The sequence below is a fragment of the Cyprinus carpio genome, chromosome A16, assembly GCF_018340385.1.
Source record: "Cyprinus carpio isolate SPL01 chromosome A16, ASM1834038v1, whole genome shotgun sequence".
NCBI lineage: Eukaryota > Metazoa > Chordata > Actinopteri > Cypriniformes > Cyprinidae > Cyprinus > Cyprinus carpio.
The window spans coordinates 12,502,474-12,527,126 of NC_056587.1; the positions used below are offsets into that span (position 1 = coordinate 12,502,474).

A 24,653-nucleotide genomic window follows, 5' to 3' on the forward strand; every position below is an offset into this window, starting at 1 on the left:
AAGTGTCAGCTCGCATATTGGTTAAATTTATATATATATAATATATATATATATATATATATATATATATATATATATATATATATATATATATAAAAATCTAAGACTAATCTGTCGATTTATGGACTTGCATTTAGTTCAAAAACAAAAACCCAACAACATTTAAGATGTTTTCACAATATTTCAACTAAATGCAGATGTTAAAATGCTAAAAAGAAAGTGACAGAACACGGCCTGAGTGAGAATGTCTTGTGAACTGGCGGTCGTGATAGTAATGCATAACATGCCCTCAAAAAATTTTTTTTTTTTTTTTTTTGAAATAGCCTACGTTTCTTATACTCACCAAGAGCATTTACTAAAAATATAGTAAAAACAGAATTTTTATTAAATGTATTACTATAAATATATTTCAGTATATATTAAAATGAAATGTATTACCGTGAAGACAAATCTGAATTTTCAGCAGCATTTATGATGATTCTTCAGAAATATTTTTTTTTGTTAATGTTTATTAATATTATCAATGTTGAAAACAGTTTTTCAGGATTCTTTGATGATTACAAATTCAAAATAACAATTTCTTTGAAATAGGAATATTTTTGTAACATTACAAAATGTCTTTCCTGTCACTTTCTTCGATCGAATCCATCCTTGCTGAATAAAAGTATTCATTTATATGGTATACCTGCTTAGCTTATTATATAGGCTAGTGAGTTATAGTTATATAGTTTAGCCCAAAATGGGAATGTTTTTAAACTTGTTGTTAATTGTTTAACTAAATAAACAGTGACATCTACAGCATTGATTTTCTGCGCTGTAATCACTCTTCGGCTGTTCCAATCTTTTCTATGTATGGCAATGTATACTAAACAGATCGCAGCACGGCGAAGCACTATCGGCCTATTAGATAGCACGAGCTCTTGAAATGCGTCTGTGCCGCAGCAGCACACAGGATAGGACGTTCATACAATAAGACCCGTGGCTATTATAAGACTTATCTCTAAGCCATTTATCACACACTTGCACTGATTGTGAGAATCTGGCACCTTCAACATGTGAGGACGAATTGCCCTGGAAGGGCCTGATCTGTGAAAAATTAAAATTGTGATTACAGTGCATCCGGTTCTCTCTAGTTGAATACAATTACACTTGATAAATGCCTCCTCAATAAATAAATAAATAAATAAGTGCCACAGTTACATCGTTGGCAGTGTTGTTTATTCTCAACATTCGCCACAGGGCGGCTCACTTTTGATGAACAGGTCCCATAATGCCCATAAAGGATAGATGGCATCTCAACACTAGTGTACAACAGTTTAGATACATAAAAATGCAATTCAAAATTATTGCAACAAATATCAGTTAAAACATATGGACGTAACATGAACGGATTTGACAAACATTTTCTTTCGTTTCCCTTTGCAAAAAAAAACATACATAAACAGTTAAAGTGTCTGCTCACATATTGGATTAAAAATAGATTAATAATAATTACAAAAATCCATATTTCTGTCTATACATACTCTCCTTGCATGTTCTATCGATATATGGACTGGCATTTTAGTTTAAAAACAAAAAACAACAACATATATTTGTACAGGAATAAAATTCCAGCATGTCCTGTTTAAGGAGATTTCACAATATTTTAACTAAAGGCAGATGTTAAAATGCTAAAAAAAGAAAAGAAAAAAGATTTACCAGAACATGGACCTGACTGTGAGAAAGTCTTCTGAACTGGTGGTCCTGCTAGTAATGCATAAACCCCACTCTCAAAAAATCAGGACAGTTTCATTTAGTAATGAGCAAGTAAAAAAATGAACAATTAACACCTGTGGAGTCACATTCAGAAGCTTAAAGACTCTTGTGCTTTCTACTGGCAGTTCTAGACGAGATTTCCATAGACTGGCTGTTGTCATTTTTCATAAAGTTTTAAACACAGCCTAGAGCTACGAGTTTATTTGAAGACTTTATGGAAATCTAACCGCCGGGAGTCAGGACTCTTCAGTTGTATCACTCCCACCAGTACCTCTGCAATATGTAAAAGTCTTACAGCAATATTTCTAAGTTTATCTGCTTTGCTGAGTCCACAACTTTGTGTGATTACAGAGCTTCAGTGATGGTCGGGTCGTCCTGGCAGTGGGTGACATAATAGTCATGAACATACATCAGAACTGCAATAGGTTGACCAATAATGAGAGAGAGCCACACAGCAGCGTTTCCATAATTACCACGAAGAAACCTGGCCACAAACCATGCCAGTGGGAGCTGAAACAAATTATTATTATTTTTTTAAGTTAACTGTAAAAAACTACTTACTGAAAAAAAGATAATTAGATAATGTACACATTTTTTTTTTTGGGTAAGAAAATTAATGCAAATGTTTTTTTTGTATCAAAAATTCTTACCTGTGCCATCATGCCCATAAATGCCCACAGTCTGAACATCCTGAGAGGGACACTGACCAGGTACTGCAGACAGAGACATTACTTACATTTAACACATTAGACTCCAAGTTTCTAAGAGGACTTCATTTTGTGCATTTTTTACATTTGAACATTTTTGTGCATTTTAAACCTGCAGTTATCAAAGCTAACTGACTGAAGAAGCGAGTCATCTGACTGATTCGGTTCATTATTCAGAATGAGTCTTGTGTTCAACTGAGTCTGATTCAACAAATGACTCATTGACTATTAAAATAAAATTCTCTCATTATTTACTCACCCTCACTGCCGCTGCAAAGCTGCATTTGTTTTTGTTGAACACAAAAGTTAAAATATTTAAAGACTAAACAACAGGTCCTTTTAGGGCTGAACAGAACTGTCACTGTAGGCCAAGAATTGCCTAAGAGTTTTTTAAAATGCCTTCTTTTTGTGTTTGACAGAAAACATAACTGCATACATGTTTGAAATGAAATGAAAATGAATAAGTAATTAATTTTTATATTTCTTGTGACGCTGCTGTTTTAAATTCCAAAGAGAGCGGTGCATGAAACTTGGGTTGTATGAACTGGTGATTCTTTTAAAATTAAAGAGGGGATATTTAGCTACAATTCAAAAACCAAAATGTTGGTTAAGTACTGAAGGGTGTATCATTGCGTCCTTTAACTAGGTGCTTAACCTCTAGTTCACTCCGGGAATCTTGAAACACTGACCTTCCTGTTACCCCTCACTAGATCAGCACATCAGCTCTAAATAAATAACCCCCTTTTAAAATTTCAGCGTATCTTTACACCTCGGGTTTTAGATATTCACTCTCCATCTGAGCTTTCGGAGTCTTTACTGTGATCCTGGGTCTGGTTCTGAGGCGTCCTGTGAAGGTCAATGGTTTTTAATAAGACGGTTGAGAATACTATCTGGCTGCACCTGCGGATTGGACCCATCTTCCTCTCTGATTCCTCCCTCTCTCTCCCTTCCCCCAGCTCAGCTCACAGCTTATCACAGAAAACAGCAGCCTGATAGGCGCCTGTTCTTCCTCTTCCTCATCCCTCCGTTCTGACCTTCATCTCCTCTGAAGAGCGGTGGCTACCAGCCAAACGCCGGGCACCTGCTTCTGAGTCAGGGAAATGAGACTGCCTCGGGAGTGAAGAACATCTAGAATTTTACAAATGATTCTAGAATACACAGCTGCTTCAGAGAACAGCTGCTTGCTGCAATGCCCAAAGAGACCAAAGAGTTTTTCTTTTTTAGTACATTTGTGCACTTTTTGGGAGTGAAGTGTACTATTTTGATGTTAAAATACTTTCTTACTTTTCTAATACTTTCTTTCCCACCTCATATGCAGATACATCTGAATGTATACTATCATTCAAATTTTTTTTTTAAAGAAATTAATATTTATCAAGGAAGCATTAAATTGATCTAAAGTGACAGTAAAGACATTTATAATGTTACTAAAGGTGTCTATTAAATCAAATGCTGTTCTTTTGATCTTTCCATTTTTTTAAAGAATTCTAAAAGCATGATACAAAAATATTAAGCAGCGCAACTGTTTTCAACATTTATCATATTGATAAGAACTGATGCAGAAAAACTAGGGCTGTGGAATGATTAATTGCAATTAATCGCATCCAAAGTAAAAGTTTGTTTACATGATATATGTGTGTACTGTGTATATTTATTACATATACATATATATACATATATATATATATATATATATATATATACACACACATATATATATATATATATATATATATATATATATATATATATATATATATATATAGAGAGAGAGAGAGAGAGAGAGAGAGAGAGAGAGAGAGAGAGAGAGAGAGAGAGAGAGAGAGAGAGAAATTTATATACAAATATAACTTTTTTTTAAATGCATGTGTATGTATTTATACATTATAAAAATACACAGTACACCCACATTTATTATGTAAACACAAATTTGTATTTTGGAAGAGATTAATCATTTTGCGGTCATAAAAAAAATAAAACCAGTTGTTTTAAATGCTACAACTAGGGTAGGCGATTTCGGAAAGGCTAGCAATAGCAAGCTAGCTTTGAAAGCAAGATCCCACCCCTGCATAATCACTCTGCAAAGCCACGCCTTCTATAAAACACAAGAACGTGCACAGGCACACCAGAGGCTAACCAGCGACACAATGAGAGACGGCGTTTGAATGCAACTTTGTCAGATTACCTCATATCTCATTAATCGGTGAGAAAATATTACAGTACAAAGCACATTATTTTACAATAATAACGCCTTCCATTCTCGCTCGGTCCGCAATAGAATAATGGGATGTGCGGATGACTGGATGATGTATCATGTCTGTGTGAATGGTGCACGGAGGTATGCAAATATAGGACAGGCAGGAAGAACAGCCTATTGTAATCTTTGGACCGAAGATTTTGATTGGACAAACAATTTATGGTCCTACGCCTTCCACAGACGATATAAATACATATAAATAAATATGTAATTACCTACCCTGCGTTTAAGTACTGTTTTTAAAAATTAACTTCATGTGAGCCGTATACGATGGTTTATGTTTCACATTTCGTTAGTTTATGCTTTTGTAGTATTTTAATGGTATTAATAGTTAACCAAAGTGACATTCTGCATGTAAACATATTAGCTTCTAAAATATCGCAGTGTTTTGCTATTGTTCATGAGAAATAGCACATTTCTAAAATGAGAATAATTCACACAGGTTGTTACCCTGCTCAGATAGTTAACTTTCATTTGCCATGACCCGACAGAATATTTAAAACAGCGTGTGATTTATGCACATCTCACCTCGTGAAAAAAAGCAGAGGCGAAAAATACAGCTGATTGGCTCAGTAACTTGCCAGCACCTCTTCTCAGCAACGGCTTGTAAAAGTGCCTTTGAAAACAGGAGAGAGAAGCACATAAACTCACAGTCAGTGTGAACCGTAAATAACCATATATTTCTTGCGGACAGATCACATTATAGTCTCTCTTCATTATAGTCTCTGTGAGCTTTACTGTGTCATATTTCATCTCGCCTCCCAACAGCTGTCTGCGCTCTCTTTCAAAACTCACCGGAGACACCACTTGTGCACGGGAATATTCCAGTTTTGCCAGAAGTACGTTATTGTCTCAGAGTTCCTAAAAGAAACACAGTGTCACAATCCATCTGAGACTTAAAATAAAAACTCTGCATATGAAATGAAAATGGAAGAGGCAGAGACTGACTGCATTTAAAGCCTATCAAACGCAGTATGATGTGAAAGTGGTACATCTAGCTGCTCAAATAAAGCTTTTTTTTTTTTTTAAAGAGAACTAATTGTAAAGACCACTCACCACCAGTCACGGTAGAATTCCCGATCTCCAAACCTCAATAGCTCAGCCACAAAGTTCATTGAGGAATGGAAAAAACAGTAGAAGAAAATCAACCAGATGAGATGGTTGGGCACCTAACATAAAAACAGATATCGTTATTCATTCCATCATTCGTTTCTTGCTTCGTATTCTCCGTCAAAACAACAGATCTAAGCAAAAATCTTAACACAGGTTTATGTTTCTATTCTGAGGAGGAATTTAGTGTAGTTGGTTTAACTTACTGCTAGTCTAAGCAGACGCTCTGTCATTCTACTGTAGTCCATTTCCTGCAAAATAAAAACCGGTTTCACTGAATTCAATAAAGTGCTTCTTTTTAAGGCACTGAAAAAAATAAGATAAAGCACATGAACAAACCTGCAATGGTTTCATTGAACTTCGAATGATTGGCACCATCCACTGAAAGAACATTAGATATGAAATATGTCTTACAGACATAAAAACTGCAGATGTGATGTGATTACCAAATGCACTGTGATGCTCACCTGCTGCGTTAAACCAACCAATAACTGAGTGAGGAGCAACTGCAAGAGACAAGCAAAACTTTTGATTTCTCACAAAATATAAAACGAGAATGTTCACAATGCTGTTTACAGAAGCGTGTGTGTGTGTGTGTGAATTAAATGTGTAATTTGCAACAGCTTTAACTGGAAGTAATGCCCTAACAAGAAGCACTTTCATAAATAAAAATTACCCTCATACATTCCTGCCATGGCTCCCGGCAGTTGTTTGCAAACAAAAAGCTAATTCCCATGATTTATTGCCATTTGCAGATTTAGACAAGAATGCAATATTTACAAAATAAACAAGGCATAATATACAGTGAACAAATCTGGTATTACAACTTATCAATGTAATGATGAGCACAAACTGCCAGTACTGTCAGGAAATATGTCTATGCCAGTTGCCTACCATCTCAAAGAGCCTCCTGAGCAGAAATCCCATTCGGATGGATTCAGAGCGGGGGAAATTCAGCTCATAGCACAGGGTTGGAGCAAAAACAAAATAATACATATCTGAAAAACACAAGGCAGAATACTAACTACAAGTTCTCAGGTCATCTGAAAGTCATAGTATTTGACACTGTTAAAATTGTTTTTAACTATCATGAAAATAAAACAAACTCTTTAATTAAGATTGGAAATAAGATTTAATGACTAGACTTTAAGGCACAGCTCACCCCTGAGAGAGAGATTTCCTGGGTAAGACACGTGTGACTGCATACAGCTGGACGCAGATGGAGATGATGGACCTAAAGAACACAGAAACTGTCAAGAGATAAACAAATCTGATTTTAAAGACCTTTAAACCTGATGTTCAGCTAAAGAATGAGGTCTCTGCAACTCACACCGCACAATTCCACAAGCATTTACTGCAAAACATATTGAACTGTCGACCAAACACCAAGGACATCACTGAAACAATTATATTAAAATTGATCTCATAACCAGTGCCTCCAGGATTTTGCAGTCTTGCAATCACAAAAATTAAAGGGAAAGTCCACCTAAACATAAACTGTCATCATTTACTCACCCTCGTGTCATTCCAAATCTGTATGCCTTTCTTTTTTGTGGAACATAAAAGAAGATATTTTGAAGAATGTTGATAACTCAACAGTTTACAGTAGTCATTGACTTCCATAGAGTTTTTTTTGTTTGTTTTTTTCATTTGGAAGTCAATGGCTAATGTCAACTGTTCAGTTACTAACATTCTTCAAAAAAGAAACTCATAGAGGTCTGGAACAAGATGAGAGTGAGTAAATGATGACAGGATTTCCATTTTTGGGTGAACTAGCTTGCACTGTTGTCTTCTGCAACTTTTTCTGCAAAAATGTTAAACTGTGTCTAACACTATTCTACATAATTATGAAGATTTCTATACTGTGTCACTAATTGCCTTGTGCATTTTATTACATAAACACATAAGGATTATTGGTAGCGCTTGACTGCAAAACAACACAAAAAAATGGCTGCAAATACTACCACAATTTTTGAGAAAAGGTACAGAAAATTCAGTTATTTTGGGCTTCAAATATCTGAAAAAATCCAATGAAATCCTGATGGGACTGTATAACTTATGAACAACCTCTTAAACTTTAATTTATGTATTAACATCTTAAACAATGTTTCTTTCATGTAACACATTTTTCTTCTGCCTTTTTCAGTACAAACTGTAAATCATTCATTGTAGCAGGATCGTTGCTAAAATTCACATGGCCCAGAAACAATTTTTATGGATGGGGCCCCCTAATTACTGTACCAGGGCCAGATCAATGTCTGTATTGCAGCATTGCATTTATTGTATTGTAACTAGTCTTATAATAGCCAACAGAGGGCACAAAAATGACATCTCAGTTTTGGACATATACTGCACTACAATACATATATTGAACTAGCATTTCATACCCTTCATACTGCTGCATGCAATGTTTGATGAGAGGTGGATGTATTTACTCACATGAAAGAGATCTGGAGAGGCTGCGGGCCTTCACTTGCGTTCTCACTCTGCACCACCTGTTAACATCCTTATACGAGTACAGTTTCAAAAACAGGATGGTGTAGACTCCCAAAGTAAACGCCCCTCCAACTGCATAAAAGGACACAATGACAAAAACACCTCTTTAGACAGACTTATTCAACATAAATGGAACTTGTTTCTTTCTTTTAATACCTGAATATAGGAGGAACACAAGAGGTTTGTACACTTCCATCACAAGACCACAGCATTCCCCCTTTTAAAGGTTCATAACTCAGTCACATGACCCAGCAAGTCTCATAGCTCATCACCACAGACCTGTCTCACACCTTCTTCTCCCTCTACCACTGCTTTATCAATAGCAGCCATATGTTGGGTGGAAATGGTCCATGCAGGGGCTCTGGAGTGCGTCTATGCTCTAGAGAGATGGACTCAAGGGCTGTAGGCCCTCACGGCCCCTGAAATGACCTGGCTGTCTGGTACAGGAGCAGTGTGTGCGGTACTAGGCTGACAGATGGAGGCACATTTTCACCTCCCATGGTGCAAACAGATGAGAGCGGACAGAAGAGCCAGTGAAAGTTGTAGTATGGAGAAGAGGAAGTGAGGGAATATATTTTCTACTAAAATGCATTATCACTGAATTTAGATTTCAATATTTGAAATGATTAAATATATCAATCTATCACTAATAAGGACACAATGAGGGTCAGACTCAAACCTGAATCTACTGCTTGAGAACCAATTATAACCATTAGGCTGTGACTCTAATCCAAGGATTTGTTTACTGCTATATGTTCCATTGTGAATAAAAATACAATTCACATGCCAACTGAGCCCATGAGATCTGAATGCTCGTATAACTGTGGATTAGTTCAGTTTGTAAATCATAATTTGGTGCCCAATTATTTCTGCAAAGCTGGATCACCTAATCACATGACATATTATAGTCAACAACATTAATGCAACAACAAACAAAGCTTATTTTTTGTGTGTTGATCACTATGACATTAGTGATGCACTGATATTACATTTCTTTAAAAATCTAATATATAATATTTAAAAACTTAATAATATATAAAATCACATTTTGTATTTTAAAAAAAGATATATGTATCTATTTGTAATTATGAATATATATATATATATATATATATATATATAATTTGTAAATAATTAAATCATTTTTGTTTTGTCCAGTAACCAATAAATTGCTGTTATTCAAATTATACACTATTTTTGTTACATAAAAAAAATAAAACACTAAAAACTACAATCAATCATTTTAAATGACACAATTGAATTTTAAAGTATTAATTCATTATTTAAAAAAAAATCACAATATTATAATTGACAGTATTGAAAATGAAATCTCATGTATATATTTGTTTGTGTAAGTTTTGTATTGTGTACACAATGTACAATTAAAAGAATACGCATAATGCACAGTCTCACCTGGTGTAATAGATGGCAACTTCAACACAACAACCATCGGAAAACACAAGATGACTGTTAAATTAAAGATGTAGATCAGCAGGCCGACCTTCTCACTGATCGACCCCTGGAAAACACAATGAGGAAACATTTAACAGCATAATACAAGTACATGTACATCAATACAGACACCAAGTCTGATAACAGCACAATACAAACAACATTATAACATATAACACAATTCACATTTGCTGCACATAAAAATGCATCTCCTCCCTAAAAGCCCTACACTTTATTTATTATACACATCTTACAAAACATCAGCAAAATGCCTGAACTGTTTATAAGTTCATTCAGTTTCAGTTCAGCCAGTTGAAAAGAGTAAATGTGCTGATACTTTGCAAGCTCTCTCAAATCTGCCAGGCTTTTTAAAATGCAATGAATCAAATTTGCCCTCTAAATTGACCTCTTCACAACCCCTCAACGTAATTCCAAATGCCAAATTATACTGTGTAAAGTGACTGAACCCTTTTATTTTTATGACAATGGCTTTATTGGTTACAATAAACTGATTAAATGTAGAAATGTGAATGGCTTTTGAACTCACCATGGCTAGTTTTCTCTCGGTGTACAACGCCACAAATATAAAAACATTAGAAACTGCAAGCAAAGAGTTGTTATAATGTCAAATATGATCTTATTTCTTTAAAAAAAAAAAAAGCAGTTTCAGTAATAAAAGCATTTTTGCAGAGTGTAGTGAAACAGAAGAGGGTCAAAATTGTACCCTCAGGATGAACCTTACAACAGGGCAGACAGCCAGCACACACATAAACACACTCACAGCAGTCATACACTGAACAATCACACCACCTGCTACAGACACAATCGCCTGCCGCACTATAATAATTGAGGGTTAAAAAGCAATTACATACGTCTCTGTTTTTGATAACATGTAAAATGATACACACAATCTACATTTAAGTAGATTAACAATGGGAGTGAAGTATTTTGACAATCTGCAAATCAAATAGGCATTATTTGAATGTGGGAGTGTCGTCTGCCCACCTAATTGTAATACTTTTCCTGTCTGGACTACAAAAGAATAGGCTAATCTAGGAAATATATGCTAATCTTCCCTTAAAATACATACCAATGACCAGGCATGCAGCAGGCCAGCTATAAGGGTCCTTGAGGAACAATGACACCACTTGAATGGGGTCCACCAAAATGCCATACCTACGACACACAAACCAGATATGTTTCCCAAACCTTTAAATGTCTAAATATTTATAAATGATTACACATTGGACACAACATGTTTCTGTTCCTCTACTGGTCTCTTGCTCTAAACCACTGATAATTTGCGGCAGTTTCTGTGGGCAGCTGTATACATACTGTCTGCAAGCAGCAGTGTGCAACATGATGACAGCATATGGTTCTCCCAGCATGGGGTTCGGTGTTTCATTCCACTCAGGGAGAGGAAGGCCTGTACACTTATTAAACAAACCCTATAGACTCATCTGCATGACACTCAAAACAGAGAGAGAGACGAACTGCTTTTTTTTTTCTACACTTTTGTGTCCATTTGACACTTGCTCAATGGGGATGCTTGAGATAAAGGTCATTGTTTGAGAACGTTTGAGGACTGCTGTTCCTATTCTTGAAAACACTTTAAACTCCAGAGCAACGTATGACAGAAGAATTAATACAAAAATATAAATTTTTCTTTTGCCCACCAGACACAGTGGCTGATGAATGGCAGCCATCCTTTTTTGTTTTTGTTTTTTTAATAACTCAAAAATAACCTTTCAACATATACATAAGAATATATGTATATAATTTTATGAAATTTAATTTAGAAGGTTTTTAATACATTTATTAAATTTATATATATATATATATATATATATATATATATATATATATATATATATATATATTTTTTTTTTTACATTTATTTATTTTTAGAGAGCATTTGATTGGACAATATGATTTGAATATGCCCATTTGTGCAAGATGAGTAATCAATATTTTGTTCAGTTTTCTAGCAAACAGAATAACTGCAAATATTAAGTATGTGTATTGATATCGCCAATTTTAGGATAAAATAATTGTACCAAAAGCCACAAATCTCCCATTTTAGTTTTTGATTGGATGGAGGAAGATCTGAATGCGATCTCGCAGTCGAATGTAAGAGAGGGGTGGGTTTTAAGTGAATTAAATGAATGAAGAAGTCCAGTATACGTGAGGAGACTGAGTTGTGACATTTTGTTTTAAAAAAAGGTCCAATTAAAAAAAAAATAAAAAAATAAAACATGCATGGCCAAATCATTCAATAAGATAGTGAATTTTCATTTTTTTCCAGACTTTAAACTTTCAAACTGTATGTTTTGGCTATTTCACAAGGAACTGTATGCATACTGTATCTGTTCATACCTGAGAAGGTTTTCCAAGAAGAGGCGTGCATTGCTCAAAACCTGCAAAAGAGCAGACACACACATTCATGGAGAAAACAAATGAAAACCAATGCAACGATACATCACTAAGACTAGCTAAACATGTCAGAACTACCAGAATAAAATCCGTCAAAGATCCTTATTCACTGTCTGTACACAGTTTGCAGAGATATATTGAAATTCATGTCCATAAATCTATACAGAAGACAGACATGCTTATTCATATGTATAGATAGAGAGAGAACAATGGAGAAGAAGAGGAAGGAAATGCAAATGGCAAGGAGAGCCGTACCACTGGAATATGAAAGAAAAAAATCTGGCTGAAAAAAATTACTGAGGACAAAATAGAGTCATCTCAATGCTCACATTAACAGTATGCTGAAGAGCGTGAATGCAATCTTCACAGTTTTGAAGACAAGGACTTGGCTGGCTGTCCTCCATGATCAGCTAGTGTTTAGACAGACAAGCTGTTTTGGGCCATTTATTTTTAGGTGCCACTTGGCATTAAGTGTGTCTCCATAAACAGACACACTGATTAATGATTCTTCACATGCCACATGACTGCCACACACCATCTGATGTTACTGAAAATGTGTCACTGCAATACAATTCTGCCACTAATGTGGGTTTTCCTCTGTTAAATTAAACCCATTAAAGGAATAGTTCACACAAAAATTAAAACTTCTTGAAAATGTAGTCACCCTCAGGTCATCCTTGATGTAGATGAGTTTGTTTCTTCATCGGAACAGATTTGAAAAAATTTAGCATTCCATCACTTGCTCAACAATGGATCCTCTGCAGTGAATGGGTGCCGTCAGAATGAGAGTCCATCTGACAAAAACATCACAATAATCCACAGGTAATTCACAAGACTCCAGTCCATAAATGAATATCTTTTGATGTGAAAATCTTCATGTTTGTACAAATCAAACCCTACATTAAGAAGTTTTAACTTACTAAAATATGAGCCCTCTATCCATAATATGGGCTTTTCCTGTGGAAAAAGTAATCTCGTCTCAGTATGCACAGATCAAGAACAGTTTAAAAACAGACTAAAGCAGTTCTAAACAAATATGTGGATTTTGATGTGAAAGGACAACAGGGAAAGGACCTTATAAATTATTATAAATTTTGGACTCATATTTTGACCAAAAGCGACAGTTTAAAGTTAAAACACCTTAATGATGGATTTGTTTCTTACAAAGGAGTTTTTCACTTTTTCACAAGATGTTAATCTATGGATTGGAGTTGAGTTGATTATTGTGGTGTTTTTATCAGTTGTTTGGACTCTCATTCTGACGGCACCCATTCACTGCAGAGTATCCACTGGTGAGCAAGTGATGTAATGCTAAAATTCTCCAAATCTGTTCCAATGAGGAAACTAACTCATCTACAGCTTGGATGACCTAAGGGTGAGTAAATTTTCAGCAGATTTGATCTTTTTGATTTAACTATGCCTTTAAGTAGTTTGAGAGTTCAAAGTCCAAATATATTCCAAAGTCCAAAAGGAGATATATTTAGGCTTCATTAGGTCTAATGCTTCTACTTCATTTCAGACAGAAAGCCAAACTTTTCCATGTGACTGCGTATGAACACAGTATACTCTCAGAAACACCACACATTTAAATTATCCAATGATCTGACAATTGACGTCTGAGCGACAAGTTGGCTTCTTATAAATCATAACATAATATTCAAGCTCCTTTTCTCTGTAACTGCCAAACATGAGAGGCAATACAAATGATTAGTAATCTTTGGCAGCACCTTTGAGCGAGAGGGAATGTTTACAACCCACACTGATATCTGGGACACCGTTTAACTAGAAGAATGAGTAGGCAAGTCCGAGCATGCAGTCCACCAGGTTTGTGACTGTATCAGACTCACCAGCATTACCACACACCAGTTCAGGACACCTCTGTAATTTCTGAAGCTGCTCGCAGAACTCAGCATTGATTCCTGCAACTTGTGGCAACTATAAGGAGCAAAAAAGATGATATGAAATAAAAACAGTAATGATGATTAAACTTTACAATGTTTTATTATTGTTATTTATATGGATAAAGTCATTTTTATATTAGTATCAAATTCATACAGTATAACAAGGCTAAAATAATCTAAAAGGGTCTTTGAAACACCCCCCCCCCCAAAAAAAAAACACTAGATAGCATTAAACACCATCACAACAGTTTCCTAAACACCTGTTTGTTGCTATACAGTGCAAATTTGTCCTGATTCAACAGCGTATTGTGTGATGAATGTCTAAAGGTTGATCTAACCAGGATTTTGACTCGAATCTGATTTGCTCATTTCACACAGTCCTGAAATTGTCTTTAATAGATATGATGGAAGTTGCAAGCATTGGATTTTGCTGCTTTAGGTAAGAGAATGGTTTTCATTCATTATTTGAAGGGAATGTCATGCTGACAGACAAACAAATCACTTAAATAATTGTTAATATGACACAAGTACTAATGTTAAACACGATTATTTAAAAAAATAGTTTAAATACTGTGGGCTGATGGCTTTAATAAAAGCATATTAGACTGCTGGACCCTTTTCACAAACTGTGATGATGCATTTAACGGTCACCAGCATCGTAAATCCTTGAAAGTTTTTCATATTTGTATTTTTTTTTTTAATGTATGTACATTTATAACAATATCCTTTGTATTATATCACCTTTGCATCAAATTACAAAAAACAGTAAACACTAATGCGAGGGTGTTTCTAATGCAGCGTCTTTGGGAGGGACGGTAAATTTGACATCATTCTCTCTTCTGACTGCTGTTATCAGTCTCTCACAATTTTTTTCATTTTATTGAAAGTCATGAAAACACTAACTCACAAATCTTCAATTTGCTATTTGGGCAAATGGGAATGCAAAAATTATATTTGTGGTACTCTCCCATTCACTGCTCTTCAAGTTAACCCAACTATGACGACCCAGGCTGCGTTCCACTCCACTTTTATACACGCACTCGCGAACTTCCCTAAGCACTTCCCCTCGGGGGAATCCCCGCTGCCATTTTGAAGTGCGTTGTAAATTGCAAGACGATCGAGGGAAGTTTTATATGGACAGACCCTCAACCCTTCGATTATGACCGAGGGAGCGAGTCTGCTTCATATGCACACTTCAGGCCCCTTCATAGACCACAATGCAACACGATTATGACGTCATTGCAGATTGCGTTTCATTTATCCCCACCCCAAACAAGCCTATACTATATAACTGATTTTTGTTTTTACTTTTATAACAGCCCAGGCATACCTATATACATATAGAATACTGCACTAAAACAAATTCGTAAGGGGAAAATGTAAACAATAAACCAGCTTCATAGCAGATTCTAGGGTTCTGGGTAGATTCTAAGCAGTGATCAACGTTCCATTTCAGCCCATTGCAAGGTTCCGACAGTACTGGGCACTCATGCAACATAATCAATGACGTACATCCGAGTAAACGAGACCGAGGGAAGTTTGCGAGTGAAGGGCATAAGAAAACGGAGTTTCACCACGTGCTCGTGCACGTCTGGGAAGAACGGGGTTCTTCTCCTCGGTGCGGCCTGGCGGCGGCTCGACTGGAGGAACCACGAGTCCAGCTTACTTTTCACAGGCTCGTCAGGTGCGTTTCCAAGCGAGGTCCAGCTCCGTGACGGCCTTGCTGAGGACCCTGACGAGCTCCTCCTGGAGGTCTGCAGGGCCCTCTTGGTCGGGGCGGTCCGACTGAGACCCCCCAATCCTTTTCCGACGCCGAGAGCGACATGGAGTCGTCTTCCTCGCCAGCTTCTTCGAAGGCGACGAAGTTCGCGACGCGGTGTTGGGGGGGCGGAAAGCTAACTTCCGCGAAGTTGACGTCGTCGATCTCGACCTCGGGCGGGGGAGGGCCCACCAGCGGCTCGCTGGCGGCAGTGGGCCTCATCCCTGCTGTTGCCCGAGCCACTTCTCTCCTGGCTCTGAGGGCGCGCACTGGCAGCTCGGCGCAGTGGGCGCACGTGTCGTCCGTGAGTGCCGCCTCCGCGTGGGCGAGGCCCAGACAGGTGACACAGAACTGGTGAAGGTCGGGCGGGTCAATGGGACCCGCGCAAATCTGGCATGTAGCAGCCATCGGATGCGGAGAGGAAAAAACACGGGTGAGTAGTCCTCTAATGCAACTTCTACGATGACTTAGATAAGACTTCTAGCGTGAAGAAAGAGATTCTGACGTAATTTTCGCGCGCCCATGCATTTTATACTGCCGGTGACGTGTCAGTATTTGCATGCTTCGCGTCAATTGGCCAGCTGTCCCCAGCTGGCGTTAGCCCATAAGATTTCAGCGAAAGTGGAGAAGGGAGGAGTTCCCATATACGTCTTAGCTGACGTAATGTTGAGTTACCGCCTTGATAGGGAACGGAGTGGTACGCAGCCCCAATAGCTCAGTAGTTGATAATGAATTCAGAAAATGATCGCACTCTAAACACTGAGGACACGCCCATCCGGATCATTGGCCAACATTTATTTATTTATTATTTATTTTTACAAGTATATTCTTAATGTTTAACATTTCATTCTCCAATAATCCGAATATGGGGTGAAATCTCTAAAATCTTTTTTTTTTTTTAATGTTGCAAAATTATGTAGCCAAGAACAATCCTGAAATCATCGCATGTGTTATTTTCTGTTTTGCTCAATGGGATAGTTCTTCAGTAACAGTATAAGTGAAATGATTCTTCAGTAAGAGTAAGATAAGTGAAATGATGGTATTTGGGGTAAAAAGAGGGACGTCCTGTACTGTGCCACATACGCACACTGGCGAAACCTGCCTCTGTCTCTTTGTAGTGAGTGACCATCTATCTTTGTCAACAACAACCTACGTTTTTCAACCTGACGTTCACTATACCTCACCTCATTTTGTCGTAGCGGTCGCATTTTTGTTTGCTGTCCTCGTTTAGCTGTAAGGTTTTGGTGAGAGACTCTCGTGCCTTGGGTCCGCTTGTGAGATCAGTGGCTGCTGCGGTCGCGCCGTTTCTGAGTTTCACAGTCTCGCTCTTAGCGCTCGTGATGGTCGCGCGTCTACGATTCCGTGTGATAGGCCCGAACTCATCCTTGTCAGTCATGATTCCAGCAAATTTCCTGCAAGCCTTTAACAAACAAATGAAGTAAGCCGAGTCCACGCAGGAGTTTTATTTGCATCTGCAACTGGAAAAACAAGATTTTGCTCAAAGCGCCAGTTTTGCAAGCTCTAGACTGACGCAAGATTGGTAATAACGCAGTTTGACTCAAATGAATGTTCGTGGACTTCAGCACGTTTGTTAAAAACGCGAGTCTCAGGGAGGTTTACAACTTTCCCCCGGATCTAGTTCCGCGTTCATTCTGGCATTAAAAGGACTCGTCTAAGCCAATAGGAGTCAGTAGTGTATAATAGTGTAACTCTAAGCTGCCTTAAAGGTCATGTTGTGATATTTCAGTAAAATCATGACCTTTATAAATAATGTAAAGAATAAGTTGAACAACGAATAAGTTTATGGTGTTGAAACTCCTATGACTTTCTTTTTTGGAAAAAGACTTTATGCACTATGAGCCTCAGTCCCCATTCACTTCAGCTGGGTCTTTTTTCCATACAGTGAAAGTAGACGTTTTTTTGGTTGAACTGTTCCTTTAACATTCACAGTTTGACCATAAATTATTGCCCTACAGCGTAATTCATGTTTAAAATAATGAATATGGTATTTTCAAGCATTATTTGTATTTCATAAAAGTTTTCATGATCATCCTGTTAAAATATTGTACCACTTTAATACAAAGTACTACAGTTGTATAATATTTTTAAATATTGATTGAACCTTAAATGTGGTATTCTGGAAAGAACAGTAACTTTCTGTAATGGTTGAAGTTTAGGATTCTGTGTGATTCCAAAATATTTTATTCCCAGTTTATTCCAGGAGTTATGAAAACAGGTGCAAATAAGCTGTGCAGTGTGCAGGCAACCGTTATCTGTCGTCTGAAGTTTTTGCCTTCAAACAGCTTTACTAAGATGCTCAGTGCTCATCCAGGCAGAACATTTCACCTTCCCTCTTATCAAAGTTGCATAGTAAACTACAAGAAAACCGTCTGCAGGAAATCAAAATGTAAACATGAACCTGAGCAAGACATTTTGGAAACAACATTTTGGATGCCGTGCAGTGCCGAGCAGTGCAGCTAAAACTGTTCCGTGCAGCCATCCAGTATTTGGTATAGGTTATTTTTTGATTCCAGTGCATCAAAAAAAGAAAAGAAAAAAAAGGAGCTTAATTTTATGTCAGTAGCATCGGTCTAAGTTCACAAGCTCAAACTCTGGCCAGGGCAGCAGAAGCAAAATGTGACTTTAGAATTCATATGGCTGCATTTGTTCTCCGGTCTCTCAGTAAAGATACTGCCGCTTGTTTCACTTGGCTGCGAGCCCCCTGATGAAATAGGGGCCTGAGAGAGATTAATTCTATACATTTCAGTGGCAGGTTGATTGTATTTTATGCCTGGCCGCATGACTTGTGACCCTTTCTTCTGTCAGGGCTGTCAGAGCAAGCTGGCAGGGGCGTTTGGTTGTGTAGGCCTGAGGTGAGGAGGTATGTGCCCGGCTGCGAGCATGTCCTTGATTTTGTAATGAAGTTGTGAGGCTGAAATCACTCACTCCTGTGTGGCGTAGTGGCACGTCATGTTTTATCACAGGGATGCCACATTTACTCAGTCATTAGAGACTGAAAGCTAGTTTATCTCAGTTGTGATCCAGGCAGACTGATAGACGCTTCAGATGTGGCACGCGTGTCAGCACTTTTGCAGTTCAGTCAAGGACTTGACTCCTGATATCGCTGTCATTCTATATACGTCTCTGTCTTGCACGCTTGCTGGCTCTCACGTATCATCTGACAGGTTGATTCATTGAAATAACGTCTGCCATAGTGACATCACTCTATTTGACAAAGCACAAATTATGAGATTAACAGGTCATTAGGCCGCCCGCAAAAGATGCATGATGTCTAGGTCCAGGTGACTATTCTCTCAAACCAGAGAAAAATGTTATTAGATGTTTTCAGATTTATATATATTTCTTTAAACAGTATCAACAGTGCCTCAGATCAGATGTTAATGATAAAATTCTTAAAGAGAAATACAAATAGACCTTTTGACCATGTTGAAATAAAAATAAAACCATAAAAACATTCTTGTTACTTGAAATGAAAGTTAACTTAATTAAAATAAAATAAATCAAAGCTATATAGATTAAAATAACTCAAACTAGTAAAAACAAAAACACTCAAAAAATTCATAAAATGAAAACAAAAAAATGTGAAAATAAAAAATAATTAGAACTATTTAAAAAAAAACTATTATAATATCTCACTGATAATAAAATAACTTTGCATGGTTAATATGGACAACATATTGAAATCTCTGACTTTGATTACAGACTCAAATCTGAGCAGTTTGACATTGTTATTATGTTATACACCTGAAGAAGAGACACATGACATTACTTTAAGAAAAATCTGAGAAGGAGTAGACTTAAAGGGATATTCTGTCATCATTTACTCACCCTCATGTCATTCCAAACATATTTTTTTCTTCTTCTGTGGAACATAAGAGAACCATTTTTATCCATTTAATGGAAGTCAGTGGAGTCCAAAATGATAGTGAACTCCAACTGCAAAATTTTTCAAAAATATTTTTCTATTGTTTCACAACAGAAATTAGTCATATGTTTGGAATGACATGAGGGTGAGTAAAGGATGACAGAATTTTCATTTTATTAGAATTGTTCCTCAGTTGAAATCTCATAGCTGTCTAGGAAATACATTTTTCTTTCCTATGGGTTCATCACACCCACAAGTATCTGGCTGGCAAAATACACACACACACACATTCATGCACAAGGTCTCTCAAGCACACTTTGTCTTTCTTTGCTCATAGTGTACGCTCTGTTGATGTTCGTTTAATTAAAAACTGATAATTGTGTTGTCACAGTTTGTGTTTTGTTGAGCAGAGATGAGACGGACAGGTCTCTAGGCAGAGAAAGCATGCATGTTGCCTCATGAATAGTAATACACATTCTGTTTATCCAGCTACAACACACCTGTGGATCAGCTTATTCCACCTGAGGCCCTCACTGCCACTTGACTTCCAGAATTTTGCAAATGGTGACCCACTACAATAATCAAAATAGAATATCTTTTCATGTGGGTAATTGCATGTTATTTGCTAATTTTAGAGCTTGAAATTACAGTTTGGTTGAGGTGTCTGAGTTCAGGTTTGGATTTTTACCTGGCAACGCAGCTCAGAATATGTGAATATGGAGTTGTTTTGTCTGCTTAATCATGAAGCAGGATATAAATATATCTCAAAGGTCACCTAGCTAATCAAATAACTCAACCAAAGTATTTCATATTATTTTTCCTCATCAAAATGTCATGTCACAATGCCTTTTGTGATATGTGAATGTTACATTTATGGCTGTGGCACTGGAGTTCCCAATCTCATTCTACCACTTCACTCCATCACTTCCTGTTCTATCTTCCCTTCTGAATATATAAATAAATAGATGGAAAACAAAAGTAGCTTCTTCTGTATCATCATGCGAGTTTGTCAAAATTTTCTGACATCGAACAGAAAATCTTACTCTCACAATCTGTTGCCCCAGTTTATCATTTTGAGTTATTGAGGTTAAGTTGAGGCAAATGAGCACACTTAGCAGTTTCATTTGTGCATTCATTCATTAGCTAAATCATTCATTTAGTGAATCCTTTCCTTGTTTCCTTAGTGCATGCTATCAAATACTGCAGATTCTGAAATTCCCAGATAGAGGTAATTAATTCAGACATTATAAATGAAAATTTTATAATCAGCCCATTATTTTCAATAGATTTAATTAGTCTGTCATTCATACAACGATCAATACCTAATGCAAATAAACAGTGAAATGTGAAGTTTTATGAACTCCTCAAAAATAAGTCTTTTTTTCCATCTCTCTTTCTGTCTGTCTGTTTGTGAAAGGTAATCTATAATGCATATGTCTTGGCTATGGCAGCATATTGTCTTACAAAAGCAGCTCAAAGTGCTCTGTTCAGCGGAAAGGCTAGCACATGCTGACAGATGCTGCAGGAACTTGCAGAAGTACACACACACACACGCACACACACACTGGAGAAGCGAGATAAAGATGCATTTCTCAACAGAGAGAGGGATTACACAGCTGAGCATGACCGATTCAGATAGAATCATTTAAAGCCCAGAGAAGCCATACAGATCGTCCTAGACCAGTGAGGTAGATAGACAAATGGAAGAAAGAGACAGTGAGATGATAGGGTTTTGTTCATGAAAACAATGACATGATAAAGATGAATTTATGATGCAATCAACCAAGGGTAAGAGTTGCCTCGATAGCCCCTGCTGGCAGAAGCCATAACACACTGCAGGCTTCTTATGCATAGTGTTTTTATACATTATTTCAATAAATGTATTGAATCAACTTATCTCAGAGACTCAATATATAGTCAGTTATTGTCTAGTTTTGCTCCACCAACAAAAACATTTCCAAGCTGAATGCATGTCTGTGAGCACGCAGAGTAGTGGTGGTTTTCTATATGTTGAATCATTGTGTGTTTTGAAAAATCGCTTGAGTGTATGATTCAGTGACTCATTCTTGATTTGTTCCTTAATAAATAATGCTGCATTCCATTCTGAAGGGTTCGAGTCTTTTAAACACCGAGTGTTTACCCTCAGAAGGATGAAGTATAGGACTTGTACCCCGAAGGCTGAGGGTTCGAGTCTCAGGTCTGGCAGGAATTGTTGGTGAGGGAAGAGAGAAAGCAAGGCACCGAACCCCCAACTGCTCCCCGGGCACCGCAGCAATATGGCTGCCCAATGCTCCGGGTGTGTGTTCCTATTGAAATAATGAGAATAGGTAACGCAGCAGCCCAGAGCCAGCTCCAAGTGGGCGGTGCAGTTCCAAAATGGGTGGAACTGTAGTACCAAATGGGTTGAATAGAAGGTCCACCCCTAAACTTAATGCCAATAACTTGAAGGTCTCTCCACCTACTTGCAGCATAAGCTCCTCCCACTTAGAGGTTTTCGGGCTGGAATGACATTCTTTGAAATGACTGGATTTTGCAGAGCAGCAGTAAATGTGACAGCACTTTAACCTGCAGGAAGAGTCATTAAAAAAAACCTCAACACTAAATGCAAAGATCGTTGTCTGGAATGCACAAACAAAGACAAAAAGCTACAATCAAATCCAAGGACCTGAACTATAACTGTTAATATAGTATAGTCAGTGGATGTTTTACCAATGATGGATTGCTTTCTCCTGGTATTACATACGGCTTTGTGACCAACAACCCTCTAGTTAATGAAAGCAGAGAATATGTTGTATATACATCTTGAGGAGTGTCTCTCAAGCTGTCTGCTAATATGAAAGTCCTATGGATGTTACCGTTGTCTCCAGCAGATGGCAATGTTTAGAGTGTCATCACATCTCCCCCACAGCGCACTTAAAAGCCTGTAAAGCCATTGTGATGCAACAATGCCTTGGCCTGCCTGCCTTCATCCTACTCTGTTATATCCAAACACTGCCTGTCAGCACCCAGATTGAATTTGGACATCTCATTTCCAGCCTGGGGAAAAAGTGTTTTTACAAGGTCAACAATAGGCAGAGAAAAAAAGAGAGACAGGAATGAAAGATACAAGCAAGAAAATTTCTGCAGTTCAGAGCAATCAATATCTCCTCCTCTCTCACGTGGGAGTTACTGTATACTATGAAACTATCTCGTATCTCAGGGGCTCACACACATATGCCAGTACATGAAAGGCGGTCCTATTGTTCTTTGGCTTCCGGGGAGAGTGCTTGGTGTTTTTGTTGGGGGTGGAGGCCGGGGAGCGTTTTATTGTTTGTGATAAATATAATATGTTTCAGTGATTACATGCTTGCCTAATTATATATAAATTACACACACAAGCACACACACACACATTCAAATTTGAGGGAATCTGCTACAACTTTAGAAACAGTGCGTATGTGTATGTTTATCTTGAAAAAAATACCGTGAACAATGCTTTAACCTCCATCTCCAACTCTTAATGTGGGGCAAGTGAAAAGATCAGAGTAGAAGACTATACCTCTAGAGGTGCACATCCTCTCTCTCTCTCTCTCTCTCTCTCACACACACACACACACACACACACACACACACACACACATATTGAACCCCCTGCTGATTCCATCAAACCCTCCCTCCACTTTTCCTCCCTACTGTTACACTCTCCCTCTATTCAAGTAAGATTACTTACACCAATTTCTACAGTTTCTTTGTTTTAGTCATAGTTTTTGTTTTTGAAGTCAGCATTTCATATGTCAAATTCAAATGTGTTCATCAGTTTTACTTAAATGTAATGTAATGTTAAAATATTGTGACTTCTATATGCTTGCTTTGTTATTATTGTCTGTTTTAGAAAAAGAGTATTCACAACATGACTTACAAATTCTGACTAGTTAAAGTTCATCTGTGGATTTGTTATTTTGTGCAGGTAAAAACTATTATTATGTACAGTACTGTTCAAAAATTTGGGGTTGGTAAGAGTTTTTAATGTTTTCGAAAAAACTTATGGTAACTAAGGCTGCATTTATTTGATCAAAAGCAGTAAAAACAGTGATAATTTAAAATACTACTACAATTTAAAATAACTTTTTTCTTTTGTAATATATTTTAAAATGCAATTTATTCCTGTGATGGCAAATTAGAATTTTCAACAGAATATACTCAGTGTTCAGTGGGACATGGTGTTTCAGAAATCATTTTAATGATGATTGGGTGCTTAAGAAACATTGCAAAAGGGAAAAGGGAAAGTTAATATTTTTGATTAGATATTATGAGGGCACAATTTCAAAGAATAAAAAATAAATAAATAATCATGCATGAATAAATTTTTAGAATAAACGCTGCAATATTTTAAAAAAATAAGAACTGTCATTTTTTATTTCATGGTGACTTTAAATGTAGGGCCTACTATATTCACAAGGTAAGTTGTTTTGTGGTGCGTAACTGTCACTGTTAGCTGAAACCTTTATGATCAAATAATCAGTTACCCCTACATGGAAACTCACACTGACATCCATCAGTCATACTATCAAGGGCACCAAGATCTTTTGGTGTGAAAGTGAATTATTAGGCTGAATGACATTCAGGATGCGTGACATGGAATCGGATTATTGTTTTAAGTGAAAAATGCATTCTATCCCCAGAATGCATTACAGTGCTTGCAGTCAAGGTTAAAGAATATGCGAATATCCTTTCCTTGGAGTTGTACCTCACAACGCCCACTGCTCTCATCTCATTATCGAAATGACAGGTCTGGGAGAGGGGCAGTGCTTTGACTCATACATGCTAACGGTCTTTAGTGCTGGATTATAATCAGCGGTGACACTCGCTATGTAAAATCACCTCTGCCATCATATGAGTGTCTTTCAATCCTGATGGG

At 37.1% G+C, this 24,653-nt stretch overlaps 1 protein-coding gene across 3 annotated transcripts; it reads right to left on the reverse strand.

Annotated features, from left to right (window-relative positions):
* Positions 1-1,201: 1,201 nt before the first annotated feature.
* On the reverse strand, positions 1,202-17,542 carry LOC109081349 (diacylglycerol O-acyltransferase 1-like). 3 transcript variants are annotated; one of them, XR_006161991.1, is made up of 18 exons: positions 17,055-17,542; positions 14,058-14,145; positions 12,154-12,194; positions 10,868-10,953; positions 10,325-10,377; positions 9,739-9,844; positions 8,269-8,397; positions 6,992-7,063; positions 6,724-6,827; positions 6,297-6,335; positions 6,169-6,210; positions 6,036-6,080; positions 5,776-5,888; positions 5,515-5,580; positions 5,248-5,335; positions 2,406-2,468; positions 2,034-2,265; positions 1,202-1,990 (listed from the first exon to the last, which is right to left on the reverse strand). XR_006161991.1 is itself a non-coding variant. In XM_042772724.1 (17 exons), exons 1-17 carry the CDS (start codon positions 17,264-17,266, stop codon positions 2,101-2,103), a joined length of 1,512 nt encoding a protein of 503 aa, XP_042628658.1. In that variant the 5' UTR covers positions 17,267-17,542; the 3' UTR covers positions 1,202-2,100. The 3 variants fall into 3 exon arrangements, 2 of the variants coding, with proteins under 2 accessions (XP_042628658.1, XP_042628659.1); XM_042772724.1 differs by having other exon boundaries at positions 1,202-2,265; XM_042772725.1 differs by lacking the exon at positions 17,055-17,542 and adding an exon at positions 15,778-15,902 and having other exon boundaries at positions 1,202-2,265.
* Positions 17,543-24,653: the final 7,111 nt, after the last annotated feature.